At 49.3% G+C, this 14,279-nt stretch overlaps 1 protein-coding gene across 4 annotated transcripts in view; it reads right to left on the bottom strand.

Annotated features, from left to right (window-relative positions):
• Window positions 1-2,716: 2,716 nt before the first annotated feature.
• C15H10orf71 (chromosome 15 C10orf71 homolog) overlaps window positions 2,717-14,279 on the bottom strand; it is a 29,166-nt gene continuing 17,603 nt past the window's right edge. For 3 of the 4 annotated variants that reach the window (XM_072739285.1, XM_072739286.1, XM_025995522.2), the window contains exons 2-4: window positions 12,631-12,733; window positions 12,226-12,390; window positions 2,717-7,836 (exon numbers count right to left, since the gene is read on the bottom strand). In XM_072739285.1, coding sequence (XP_072595386.1) covers window positions 3,431-7,699 — 4,269 coding nt within the window. In that variant the 5' untranslated portion in view covers window positions 7,700-7,836; window positions 12,226-12,390; window positions 12,631-12,733 and the 3' untranslated portion in view covers window positions 2,717-3,430. Of the gene's footprint in view, window positions 7,837-8,089; window positions 8,209-12,225; window positions 12,391-12,630; window positions 12,734-14,279 lie in introns of all 4 variants that reach the window. The other variant, XM_072739284.1, reaches the window with a different exon arrangement.

The raw sequence follows: 14,279 nt of genomic DNA, 5'->3' as shown, positions 1-14,279 counted from the left end.
TCTCTTTCCATGCCCCTGGAGAAGCTGTAGACATGAAGGCATGGGCGCATCTCCTGGAATCTTTACCCTTCCAGGCCAAAAAGAGTCTCCTCGCTCTTCTCAAAGTTTAATGTGCAAATGAATCAGCGGGGACTCTTGTGAAAATGCAGACTGAGATTCTGGATTTCTAACAAACTCCCTGGTAATGTGGAAGCTTCCTTATCCATTTACCACACTTCGAGAAGCATAAGGGGTGTTAAGAGTGTCCACCTGCTGAGAGTGAGAGCCGCCTGAGTTCCTGGTGTGGCCCCCTCACTCAGTGACTGTGTGACTGTGAGGAGTTACTCAGCAGATCAGTGCTTTTGCAAACGAGGATACCTCTCAGAGGTTTGTTGCGAGGATGGAGGCCAGTCTCAAAGCTCCCGGCTCCAGGGCTGGCACATAGCATGCGATTGACAGTGTGAATTCTTGGTCACTTTCTACTGAATAGCCCCAGGACTTTTGAAGGAGTCATAACTCATAGGAGGGCCGTGCACTAAATAGAAGATGCAAGCATGGCCTTGACCCATAATTTCCACAAATAATGTTTTCACAGTTCTCGCCACTGTTCTATTAAACACAATAGTAGAAACAATGTTTTTTTTTTTTTCCAGGTAACTCAGAAGAGTGAAATATTAATTCAGAAGCTGAAGGAATATATCAACAAAGGTCTATCTTGTGAGGCTACCCTGGTTTCATTCTTGTGCTGATTAAAAATGCTAAAAAAAAATTAACAATTAGCTAAGCCATTATACTTTGACATCATAAGGCATATCTATTAGTATTTAACAAATGTCATCTTTGTTTGATGGATAGATTAAAGCTGGGGAAATTCTGGTTTCTTCAGAAGCTCATGTACTATTTGGTGTTTGCTGACTCAGCTTGGGTGCCATCCCCTGTAGGAAGCCCCTTATCCTTCCAGGCTGAGTTAGATTCTCCTCAGACCACTCTATTAAATTGCTTACCATGCAGGACTATACCTGTCTTTCTTCTTTGTTAGATTTTAATTCTCTGGGTGTGAAGACCAGATCTTATTATCATGGTATATCTTTCGGTGCCCAGTGAAGTGCTTGGCACAGAGTGGGGACTCTGAAAATGTTTGTAATAGGAGGGAGAGAGGAAAACAGAGAGTTAGGGAAAAGGAGAGGAGGGGAGGAAGAGAGGGAAAGAGGAAGGAGGGAAGAGAACATGATTTCCAAATGAGTTGGTGTTCATTGCTTTTGTCCCCTGGAAGCATTACCTGCTTCCTAGGAACATAGGCACCTTGCTGTCAGGCGGAGGTCTTCCTTCTGGCTGACCTGCTGCAGAGCCAGGTGTCCCAGGAATCCCTGCGCCCTGAGTGGATGTTGCTTTCTGCCAGACGCAGTTCTCGCGTTCCTCTGGCACATTCACAGGGAAGTTGGCCTTCATCTCCAAATATCTGCCTTTACGCTTTCAGCTCTACCCGTAGCTCTGCTTCTGTTGTTTCTAAGACAGATGATGACTGCTTCCCCAAACATGAGCTACCCTTAAGGAAAATATATTTTTCCTTGTGGGGACACAGTTACCATTACTATGGTTTTAAAAATTATTTATTTATTTATTTATTTATTTATTTATTTATTTATTTATTTATTTAACAGAAGGATTCTACTTTTGTTAGGCTATTTTTTTCCCCGGGGCCCTGAGAATTTAAAAATGAGATATCACATTTCTTATTTGAATAAGATGAAAGCAAGGTGGGAGGATGCTTAAGCCACAGTGGCAGAGCCAGGATCATAGCTTGTTTGTCTCACTTGCACCCCGATGAGTGACTCCTGGGAACCAGACTTCTCGGACGGCAGCCTGCCTGTGTTCCTGGCTAATCATCTGGTTGACTCATCACGGCATTGAGCCAGGGGGTTGGTGTAGTATTTTCACAATGAAATTAAGGTGTGGCTGTACTTGTTGGGAAAACAAATAGGTAGAAAATCCTGAATCCAATTCATGACCAAGAATAAGCTAGAGCCCTTGTATTTGTGCAAATCTGGGACTTGGTGAGTTCTGTGCCATTTTTCTAGCCTGGGAATAGCATCTTTGCCAAAAGAACAAGGATGATGCATTTAGTGGGGTCCCATGGGATATGGGCAGCACAGTCCCGACAGCTGCCATGACAGCTGCCCTTGCTAAACAAGGAGGGAAGACGTGTTTGCCCCTGTCTTTCCCATAGCACAAGAATGAAGTTGCTTCAGCAAATGCCCTGGGTGGAAGCCCATGAGGACCAGCCTGCTTTCCTTCTCAGCACAGTTGCCCACAGTGGGCATGTGCTCACAGACTGTCCCTGTTCTCAGAGGTGCAGAGATGGTTATTGCATTTTGCTCCCTTGACCTGGATCAGATACTTCCCTCCACTTCCTTGAAGGCCAGGGAGTTGGGAAAATACAATTTCCTTTTGAGCATAGGGCACAGATAACAGTCATGAAATTGGGATACCTGGGCCCTGACTCAGGCCTTGATGGGGAACCCAGCCCTGGGAAGGCAGGGATGATGCTGGGAGCTCGAGGAGGAACATCAGAATGACATTAGGTGCTAAGGCTGCTCTGCTCAAATGTGAAGCCCCCGCGTGGCTGGCGGTGGGGGAAGGCTGGGAGAGCACAAGGCACTTAACCTACCAGTGGAGACCCGCCACTGCCCAGAGATGGCAGGTGGGAGTCGGGGACAGAACCATATCCACAAGCTTGTTTCACTTTTTAAAAGGTAGCCTTTTCTTTATCAGAAAATAGCTTTCAGAGGAAAGCTTCCTCAGTAAAGAAAACCCATTCTATCCAAATAAACATTTCTGCGGGGTTGCCTGGGGGCAGTCCTGAGCCATTTCTGCCTGTGTGAGCTGGAAATGGCTCCTGCAGTGCGGAGGGATGGAGGCCCTTCTCTGGGCCCTGCTGGACCTGGAGGGGCTGGGCTGGGTGGTCTGCTCGCTGGGCAGGGCTGGGCACAGTGCAGTGTGCTGTTTCTGGGGGCCTTGGGAGCTTGCTCACTACATGAGCTGGCCCTTGAGAAGAATTAGGTGGGATGCCGGAGCAGAGCAGTCACGGTCATTAGGAATAGGCTGGACCCACCGCAGTGGCATGGCCAGAGGGGGACAGAGTAAGGGAGGGGAGAAGGAAGAGGGAAGGAGGCCAGATCCAGGATCAGGGAAGGAGCCTAGGAGGGACCCGGTCATGCAAACAGTGCCCTCCCAGGGAGGGGAGGCCCAGGAAGCCTTTCAGCTGGGGTTTTCTCAGAATCCCCACTTCCTTTGAGACTTTAGGGATCCTACATGGCTAAGTGTGTGTTGATGTGTGTGTGTGTGTGTGTGTGTGTGTGTGTGTGTGTGTGTGTATGTAAGTGATTGTTTTGGGGCAAGGGGAAGTAAGTTCTTCTGGGTTTATTTGAGGGGGGTTAGTCTGCTGTAGTTCTCAAGAAACGCCTTCTGTGGCAAAGTCCTCTAGGTCGTTGGTGGAGATGATGCCCAGGTGTGAAGCATCTCCCTCCTCCCCCAGGCACCGCGGAGGTGCTTCAGGGCACTGGCCTGCGGGGTGCTGGGTGGGGTCGCCTCCAGGCTTTGGGGCCAGCTGCAGGCCGGCCTCACAGGCTCTCTGGGACCCAGGGCTGGCCGCCTCGGTGGGGTGAAGGCCCTGCCTTAAGAAGGTGGGGGCAGAGAGCTGAGAGGAGCAGCGCAGGGGCATCAAGGCTGTCACGGGCAGGGGCCGGAAGTGGGGGTACAGCATGTAGCGAGCAGCAGGTGTGTTGGGTGGGGGCAGCTCGGGGGAACCTCCCTCAGAGGATGGGATGGGGACCTTGACATATTTGCCCGTCTCTGGGTCATAGAAGGTCTTGATTTTCACCTGGAGTGGCAGATCGAAGACAAAGTACTCTCCAGATTGGGGATCTTGGAGGACCTTCTGGGTGGCAGGGTAAGGGGGCAGAGGTGTAAGGGACTGGGGTCCCCCAGGCTGCCTCCTGAGTGGCTCTGAGAAGGCAGACACTGAGTGGCGGTGGATGGGAGGCGGCAGGGAGCGGACCGTGGGGAACCTGGGTCGGGGTCTCTCTCCAGGGGATGGTGGCCTCTGCTCCCAGTCCTCCAGGGAGGGCTTTTCTTCTCTGGTTTCACCATATTTTTCTTGCAGTTGGTCGGTCTTTCTCCTCTTGCTGGCCAGCTTTTTCGCCCGCCGTAGGGCCTTCTCTGTTTTGGGGGGCACCGCAGGTGGCTTGCCGGCTGCTCTCTCCAGGTGAGCCGGAAGCTCTGGTTTCTCAGGGAGGCCTACAGAGCTGGTGGCCGTGTCCAGCACCAAAACTCTTGGAGAAAGTGTCCGGAGGTCTTCTGTGCTTGGCTCAAGTTGGGGGTCTGAGCCAGTTTCCCACGTGAGGGCATGTGTCAGGTCCTCCCTGCGGGCAACCCCGGCAGAGTAGGGGCTGGCCCAGGGGCTGGGGTGAGGAGGCTCCCCTGGCAGCAGGCCTGGCTTGGTGGGGGCCTGAGAAGCATCGTCCCAAATGCTGCTGGTGGCAGGGGAGCACGCGCTGCTCTCATCCAGGGAGCTGGCATTAGGGGAAGTTGCCATCTCACCAGGGACCAATCTTCTCCCTGGGGGCCCTGCTCTAAGTGTAGACAATAAGTGACTTTTGAAATCTTGTATGTGCTCTTCCCAGCACATCCCCAGCTGCTGTGGGGGGGGCTGGTCTTCTGGGTCGCCTTGGGGCAAAGCGATGGTGGGGATGCACCTTGGAGCATCCAGCTTCCCCTGGTCCATGGAACTGTTCTTGCCTTCCTTTGCCACAACCTGTCGTGGCTTCAGCCCTTTATCCTCTCCCATGAGTGGAGGAGATGGGACATTTCTTGTTGGGACTGGCTGAGGAGTCTCCATCCAGGCCATGCTGGGCACCTGCCCATGGTCCATGCCCTCGCAGGCTGTGTGCTTCAAGTGTGTGCCCTGCGTGCTAGCAGGTGTTGGGGTATTGGCCATTTCCTGGCTCTCAGGGCCACAGAGACCACCAGCCTCTTCTCCCCAGTCTGGCTTTGGCAAGTCCTCCTCTTTGTGGCTACTGCCCAGTGGGTCCTCTGATGACAGGGTCCTCAGAAGGGGCAGCATGATGGGTTTTATCACGGGGGTGGCCCTGAGGGTGTTGTCTTTAATTGCAAACAGTATGTGCTTGTTTGAAGTGGAAGATGGTGAGGGGGTAAGGTCTTTGCATGTATCCTTACTTCCCCCCGTCCAAGTGCCTCTGAAGTTAGCTTCCTCTCTTGACGTCTTCCTGGGCCTACATCCAGACAAACCTTCCCCTTCTCCTTGCAGCAGTCGCCCCTTGCTGTGCTCCTGTATGCACACCGGCCCGTTACGTAGGGCACAGTGCAGCAGCTCATCTTTCTCCATCGTCTCCTCCTTCTCATCCTTCTGACTGTCTCCTGCACTTCCATCATTCCTCCTGTCTTCCTGCTGGCTCTCACTGAACCACGTTTTCTGCTGATCCTCAAATGAGGCAAAGGACTGGTCTGAAGAGCTGGTGCTGAATTTGGCCTTACTTTTGAAGCCTGGCATGAAATCAGATTGTGTGTCACTGTAAAACACATCTTCTTCCTCGGGAGAGAGGGGCCCTGGGGAGAATTTCTGGTTAAAGTTTGGATTCTGGAATCCTGCCTCTCTCTCGGATTCTGTTTCTTGAGACACGGATCTCAAGAACCCCTTCTCTAGGCTGGAGGTCCCTGATTTCTCTGCAGCCTTCCCTGCTTCAGGCTCTCTGCTGCAAAGCCTGAGGGACAGGTGCTTTCTGGGGCAGCGTTCCCCAGAGTCTGGACACTCGCCGGACTTGGCAGTGCCCATCTCTGGTTCTCCATCGTCCTTCTCGTAGCTGTTTCTGTCATCTCCCTCCCCATTGACACAGAAGGGGGCTTGGGTGGTAGTTGGAGGTGAGCTAAGAGTTAGATAGCTGTCTTCAGAGGCAGCACCAGGGTCAGCCTTAGGGTCCTTCTGGGTACTGATGTGTGACACAGAAGGGCCGTCAGCTGGCCTCTCCTTAGAGAGCTCGTTTGGAGAGCTCTCCTCAAGCCCATTGGGAAGGATGACGCCATTGCTCATGGGTTCTTGCTTGCCTCTGGTTTTCTCCTCAAGGCCTTTCAAGAGAGGTGATGGACTGTATGTGCTCTTAACACGCTTCCGCACATCCTTAAGGTTGAACAACAGGCTAGGGGCTTTGGATTTGTAGGTGTCCCAAGATTGACATTCATTGGGCTCCTTCTCTTGGTACCCGTTGAGCTGTCCTGAGGGAGATGGGGTTATCTCCACCAGCTGACTGTCAGGTGGATCCAAGACATGCTTGGTGGGTATGACAGGGGTCAGAAGCTTACTGATGTTAAAAGGAGGACTGTAATGCTCATTGGGGTCCATGGGCATGTCAAGAGCCTCGTTTTCTGGAAATTGTCCCTGGGGATTGTGCTTTGTATACAAGGCTGGGCCTCTTCTGGTGGCCTGCTTCTTCTCTTCCGAAGCATCTGGTAGACTTTCTTTCCTTCCCTTGCTAGGCTTTGGTTTCCTCCATGGGGCCTGGGTCGGCTTCACCTGAGGGTCAGGCTGTGAGCTAGAAGCTTCTCCCTCCACAGGGAATATCTGGGCTCCTGGATCTCTAGCTCCCCAGGATCCAGATGTGGTGAGAGCCCCTGCTGTCAGCCTGTTCTCATCCTGACTACAGCTGGCCTGGGCTTGGCAGGGGGAGACATGGTGTTCAGGGGCCAGGGGCTCTCTTAACAGGGGTGTGTCCTCATAGTGCTTGGGAGCCTTGCTTTCTGGGACAGGGTCAGCAGCCTCCTTTCTCTCAGGCAGCCTCGGTTGGTGGGCATTCCATGACTCAAAAGCACTGTTTTCACTATGAAGAAAGGTCCCTTTGCGAGGCCAGTCCTTACCCCTTCCAGGCTCGCCCTTGGCTGGCTTGTGGGGTGAAGAAGGGAACTTTGGCTCAAACGAGTTGGCCACATTTTCGGGTGTTGGGAGGAAGCTGCTGGAGTTGTGACTGGCCATGTCAGGATTCTTGGGGGACTCCTGCTCTCCGTGCTTCCTGCCAGGCTGATGGCTATTCTGATGGGCACTAGAGACTTCAGCAGGCACCCTCCTGACAGTCAGAAAGGCAGAATCGAAGCAGAAGTTGATGCCACTTTCTGGAAGAGGAGCAAATTTGGGGGGATTTTTGAGAGCTGGGGGCTTACTGGTAGGAGGCCGGCTGTCACAGTGTTGGCTCTCGGTCCTGTCAAAAGATTTAATTAGCGATGACACTTTAGAAACAGGCTTGTTGCTGCTCCTCAGGCCAGAAACTGGCACCTCCAGTCTCCTCTGGGCTGGTGTCAGTGGGGGGCTGCTTTTGGGATACTTTTCCTCTCCTTGAACATACTTGGGTAGCTGTTGGAATGTGGCCGCCCAGCCTGCGTGCTCGGTGCCTTGTGATGGTAACTGGCTCCAAATGCTGCTTTTCCTGTGGGTGTGGCTCACCGTTCCCTGGTGAAAATTTCCAAACACCTGGCGGCTGATATCCGGGGACAGGGTCAGGTCAGAGTCGTTAAAAGATGTGTCCTCTGAGATGCACAAGCTCCGGAACGCCCGGTCTGTGAGGCTGCTCACTTCCCTGTCCGCATCGTCCAGCACACTGCCGATGCTTGAGGAGTCGCTGAACCCGTCCGTGCACTTCTTATTCCCCTGCATCATCCACCAGCTGGGAAGACTGTCCCTGGTCAGCCAGAGGGTGCCTCTGTGTGACGATTCTGGAAGAGCAGCCCTCTTCCCACAAAACTAGAGCTTCCTATTGACCAGATGCAATTGCACAGTGTGATTTTTTTTTTCCTCTGTAAAAGAAAGACGTGTAGGGTATGAATAGGATATCCAACTTAGTGGCTCCATATGAGAACTACATGCTGGTCTAGATGGATAATTGTACCTTTGATGGTTAATTTTATGTGTTAAAACCTGGTCAGGCCCCAGTGGCCAGTTTTTGGGCAAATATATCTCTGCTGCATTTCATAGATGTTGCTATGAAAGTATTTTTTAGATGTAATTAACATTTAAATCAATGGACTATGAGTAAAGCAGATTACCCACCTTCTGTAATGTGGGTGCGCCGCATCTCAAAGACTGAGCTCCCCAGAGGACGGGAGAATTCTGCCTCAGGTCTCCGGACTGGAGCTGCAACACCAATCCGCCTGGGTCTCCAGTCAGCTCTGCAGATGTCACACCCACCAGCAACCATGACTACATGAGCCAGTTCCTTAAAACAAATCTCTTTTTATATCTACACATGCTATTGGTCCTGTTCCTCTGGAGAACCCTGCCTGGTACAGTGCCTATGGTTCAGATGTGCCATTTTTGTGGAGAGGTCTTCCCTGACATTCCAGAGGGTGTCCCCTCCCCACATTCTCTCACTGTGCCCAAGAGCCTGTAGCACCTGGGCTCCTGAACTCTCTGACTTACCAGTTAGAGAGTTGGGTGACCAGTGGAAGATGCTGGGGGGAGCCTAGAGGGAGCCAGATTCCCAGCATTTCCCCTCCATCCCTGTTCCTGGCTGTGGCATGGGGTCCTGGCAATGCTGCAGTCTTCTCTAACTACGGCCCCTCCCCTGGGCTCAGACTCTCACTGCTCCCCTTGCCCCCTGGGGATGTGGGGAGGAGGGCTTCCTCACTTCCTGAGTGGCTCCACATGCTGGGCTCTCCCTAATTCTTATACCTCTGTTATGGTCCCTTCATTAGATTTTCTTCTTTTAAAAAAAAAATGTGGCGAAATACACATGAAATAAAAGTTACCAACTTAACCATTCTAAGTATACAGTTCAGTGGTGTTAAGTGCATTCATATTGGTGCAGCCATCACCACCATCCAACTCGAGAACTTTGACAGCATTCCCCACTGAGACTCTGTATCCGTCAGGTATCAATTCCACTCTACCCTCCACCTGCCGCCGATGCAGCCCCTGGCAGCCACTGTCTACTTTCTGTCTCCATGAATTTTATTATTCTAGGTCCTTCATATGAGTGGAATCACACAGTATTTGTCTTTTTGTGACTGGCTGATTCACTTACCATGATGTCCTCAAGGATCATCCACTTCCATTCAATTTCCTTCCATTTTAAGGCTGAATAATAGTCCACTGAATGTTTATTCTCTTTTGTTTATCCATTCATCTCTCAATGAATATTTAGGCTGTTTCCACTTTTGGCTACTGTGAACAATTCTGCTATGAACGTGGGTATACAAATTACCTGTTCAAGATTCTGCTTCCAATTCTTTTGGGCACGTGGAATTGCCTAGACATGGAATTGCTGGATCATATGGTAATTCCATTTTAAATCTTTTGAGGAAGTTCCTTACTGTTTTCATGGTGGTTCTATCACTTTGCATTCCCACCAGCAGTGCACAGAGTTCTAGCTTGTCCACAGCCTTGCCAGCACTTGTTATTTTATGTTTTTTTTTTTTTTCATGGTAGCCATCCTAATGGGTGTGAGGTGGTATGTTGCTTTTCCTTCTGGGTCCTGTCTGAGGAAGCTGCTTCCGCTGGGACCCTGACCACTACTGCTGTGGTACCTCCTTCCACTGCCTGGACCAGTTCTGGCCCAGACAGGGAACAAGTCAATGAGTACATTAAAAGTTAGATAAAATAGCAAGTATAGACCCTAGAGTGGGCCCAAGTGGTGGGCATTTGGGACAGTGAACATCTGGCAGGGTGCTCTGAGTCCTCAGCTGACAGATGACATTGTCACACGGTAGCTCCGTTCACATCAGCAGCAGAAGCTGGCAAGGCTGCATGCTTCCCTTCTTGCCTGGCTGGTCAGAGTGATGACACCGCCAGGGCTTTAGGGGATGGAAGATGAAGATGCTCCCAAGGGGGAGGTAGGGCCTGCACATCAGGCATCCCATGCCCTCTCCTGGTCCCCCATGGGGGATAGTGCATGACATGTCCCACCCAGGTCTGTTGCTGCTGTGCCAGTGGCATTGTGTTTCGGTCCTGAAGGCCAGCCTTCTTTGGGCTTTTTTTTGTTTGTTTGTTTTCCTGTATCTTGACCACAGCCTAATGGTGAGTTTCCAGTGCTGACTTGTTGGCAGGCTGACCTGGTTTTGTGAATGAGAAAACTGAGCTGGCTGTGCTGGAGGAAGGAGGGACCCTGAGTTCTAGTGAACTGGATGAGCCAGCTCTGTGAAAGCTTCTATTTACATGTTCCTTAGCCCTGCCTTGAAAATCAGGGCTGTGTCTCCCCAGAGGGGAGAGTCCAGGCGGTTTAGAAGGCCAAGGACTTCAGCTTCAGCTTTCAGACCCTGCTGGCTGGCCAACCTCACTCCCTTTCCCACTGGCTTCTCCTTCTGGGTTGCACAGCTCCTGTCACAGGGATGGAAGCATTCTGATGTCGGGGAAAGTTCTGGCCTTTCTTTTTTCCTTCTTTTTTAAAGATTTTATTTATTTATTCATGAGAGACACACAGAGAGAGGTAGAGACATAAGCAGAGGAAGAAGCAGGCTCCCCAAGAGGAGCCCCATGTGGGACTTGATCCCAGGACCCTGGGATCATGACCTGAGCCGAAGGCAGACCCTCAGCCACTGAGCCCCCAAGGAGTCCCTGGCCTTTCTGATCAAAGGAATAGTCCCTGTTGTTTCCATTCTGTTGGTGCTGTTTCCTCCTGCTTCTAATGCAGACACAAAGCCTGAGACAGAGTGTGTTTGTTTGCTATGGCCAACGATGAACCACAAAGTGCTGGCTTGCACAACAGAAATTTAGTATCTCACAATTATGGAGGCTAGAAGTCCCAAATCAGGTGTCAGTGGGGTTTGTTCCTTCTCTGGGCTGTGAGGGAAGGTTCTGTTCCAGGCTATTCTCCTTGGCTTTTAGATGACCACCTTCTCTCTCTTCATATTGTCTTTCCTGTGTCTGTGTCTCTGTGTCCAAATTTCCCCTTTTTATGAAAGCACCAGTCCTGTTGGAGTAGAGCCCACCCTATGATCTGATCTTAACTAATTACATCTGCAATCACCCCATTTCCCAAGTAAAAGCACATTCTGAGGTCCCCGGGAGTTAGGACTTCAACATATAAAAATCTGGGGGATACAACTCAACTCATAACACCAGGGCATTGACTTTGCAATGACAATTAAAAGGCAACTTGCTGAGGCTGGCCTGGTGAGCAGAGTAGCCCTGGGTCCCTGACAGCATTGCTGAGCTGTGAGCATGTGCCAGGACTACCTCTTCTGGAAGTTGTGTTATTGGGGTAGGGTGGGAGATCTTAATGGCTTCGACCACTGTGAGTCAAGTTTTCTGGACCTTGAGGTTCTACGTATATAGTTAGGGGAGGCTTCAGGTGTCCTGAATGCTGGGATCTTAATCTTAGCAATGGCTGTACTTGGTAATGGTGATACTGGGGTTTCTATACCTCCACATTTTAGAGGAAAATAAAATAGTTGGGGATTTAAATTTAGAATCTTGGAGTTAAGTAAAAAACCTCCAGGCAATGAAATCCACCCCTGCCCCCGCCTCACTGTTAGCAGATACTTGTTATTTTTTTGAACACTCAGCTTCCATCCTTCTCCCCTGAGTAAAAACAGTTGATAGTTTTGGGGGCAATTTCTTCTCCCCACTGTGTTTAGTGTTGGTGGGGCTGAAAGTCAAGGTGCTTGCTGAGACCTCCCTGGGCCAAGCGCAGATGTGAGACCCAGGCCACGCCCCTGTCCTGTTTCTCCTGGGATGACACCAGGATGGAAATATGCTTGGATGTTCTCTCCAGTGGCTGTCTGTCTGCTCATCTTTTCCCAGCCTGGAACTTCAGCCTTCACCTTGAGTCTGCAAGGGCTCCAATTTCCTTTTACTACCTATCTATTTCAATTGAGTTTGTCCAGTTTCTGTTTCTTTTGTGCATAGTCAAAGAACCCTAACTGATCTGAAGTTTGTGTCATAATTCCAAACAGTAATAAAAGATGTTCACTGATATTGGATTATTTGGAAAATATAGTAGTCCCCCCTTATCCATGGGGGATACATTCCAAGACCCCCAGTGGGTGGCTGAAACTACGAATAGTAGTATTGAATCCTATACATACTACGATTTCCCTATGATAAAATTTAGTTGACAAATTAGACACAGTACAAGATTACCAATACTCAATAGTAAATAGAACAACTATAACAATATACTATAATAACAGTTATGTGAATGTGGTCTCTCTCTCTCTCTCTTTCAAATCTTATTGTATCATACTCACCCTTCCTGTGATGATGTGAGACGATAAAATGTTTACGTGACAAGATGATGAGGGACGAATGACTTGGGCACTGTGATGTAGGATTAGGTTACTATTGACTTCTGACCATATGTCAGAGGGAGGATCATGTGCTTCTGGACCGTGGTTGACCGTAGGTAGCTGAAACTGCAAAATATCAAAACCATGGATTAGAAAGAGCTGCTGTAACCACATTTCTTCTGGCTCAGGAAGGAGACCTTTATTCAGATAGCTTTGTCAATTCTGATTTGATTTTCCTGGGTTGGGATGGGACATTCATAAAGTAGTCTCCAAGCCTGGTCCCACTCCCTCTTCTCCCAACGCCCAGTGGAGCCCTTCAGCACTGTAGCTGACAATGGAAGGTGTTTCTTTGGGTTGGTTCCATACCTGTTACAGCAGTGGGGGCTGCATGTGCCTGCTTTGCTGGGATTTAGGATCTGTAGTTTTAAAACTTCTTCTCATGCTTACATTTGCTATCATCATAGCCCATCTAGAAAGAAGAAAAATAGTGTCAGTGGCCCCAACTGACCAACTGGTCAAGATGCATCAGGTGCAAAACATGTCTTTAAATGTCAATAATACAGTTGGCTTTCAAATATATATATTTTTGAATCCACACTTGACCTCAACAAAATTCCAGACATAGGCATTTTTGGTGAAAACAATATAGAGCCCATATCTATTGCTTTCAATATTCATTAAATCTTTAGGAACCTGTTTTAAGCCTTTGGGATTTCTAATATGGTTGGCGCGGGTGTGGACTATTTTTTGCTAGTCGAATCTGACCAAAGGCCTTTTCCCATGTGGATTAATAACTCAGGTTTTGCAATAAAGAGAACTCAAGTGGCAGAACTTGAATCCACTCAGCAAGCAGTAGCACAGTGTTCGATTTATTGTTGGCAGGAGGCTTGAGTATCTATTTTGACAGCTTAAAGAACCAAAAAGCTGCCCAGGAGAATTTTATGAGTACTCAGAATGAAGTGTAAACTAATTAAAATAAATCCATTATGCAAATTTTCAATGCAGACCATTGGGGCTTCCTGAAGGACCTTCCTCTTCTCAGCTCCTGGATGTTAACCTAGTCCATGGTATTTTATTAATAATATTAATAATCACAGTCACTCAGATTTGTGGAGGACATTTCTTTGGAGGCCCACAGAGGGCCCTGTGTCTACTACCGTGGGGCCGGCCTCGTCCCTGACTCCCAGACTGTCATTTGTCCTCACACCATGCTGGGCGTCCTGTTTCCATAGCTCATGCTGTATTTTCACAGGTCACACATAAAAATCCATATGTCTTGGGAATGGGTGGTTGTTTTGTTTTCTCCTCAACTACAAAGAAAATTGCTTGACTCAGAAGAGAAGTCTGATTTACTTTTGCGGAGTCAGTTTGTCAACATAGAAACTGAATAAATGTGGGAATGTTCTGAGCTGGGTATCCTTATGCTCAATTTTTCTGGAGGGCAAATTGAAGCAGAGAAAAGAAGGAGTGAGACTGAAGGACACATTCTCTTGAGAAGAACCACTGCCCTTGTGTATTAAGGCCATCAGAAAATTTCGGACTGACCCTTCTGTGTCACGGAATAGTGGGCCCATTCCACTGCCTGCTGCTCCCCCGAGGTATAGAGCTTAGGGCTAAGGATGGAACCAATCCGACTTGCACCTGGTTAAGATGTGGGCGCAGAAGGATGTGGTAGCATTTGCTCTGTGAACAGTTAGGGAAACTGTCACTCTGTCCTTGGACTCACAGGATCTCTGTCATTGCTGCTGAAACACACTTTTTAGAGGCCAGTGTGGATCTGTCCTGCTCACTGCTTTGGGCTACTCCCTTGGGCTATTCTGTATTCATTCTCAACACTGCATTCAAGAACAGCTTGTAAAACTCAAATCTGTTCATGTCAGGCTCTTGCTTAGAATCCCTCCATGGCCTCCCAGTTTTATTTTTATTTTTTATTTTTTTTCAAAGATTTTATTTATTCATTCATGAGAGACACACACAGAAAGAGAGGCAGAGACACAGGCAGAGGGAGAAGCAGG

The sequence above is a fragment of the Vulpes vulpes genome, chromosome 15, assembly GCF_048418805.1.
Source record: "Vulpes vulpes isolate BD-2025 chromosome 15, VulVul3, whole genome shotgun sequence".
Lineage (NCBI taxonomy): Eukaryota > Metazoa > Chordata > Mammalia > Carnivora > Canidae > Vulpes > Vulpes vulpes.
This window is presented reverse-complemented; position numbering and strand designations above follow the sequence as displayed.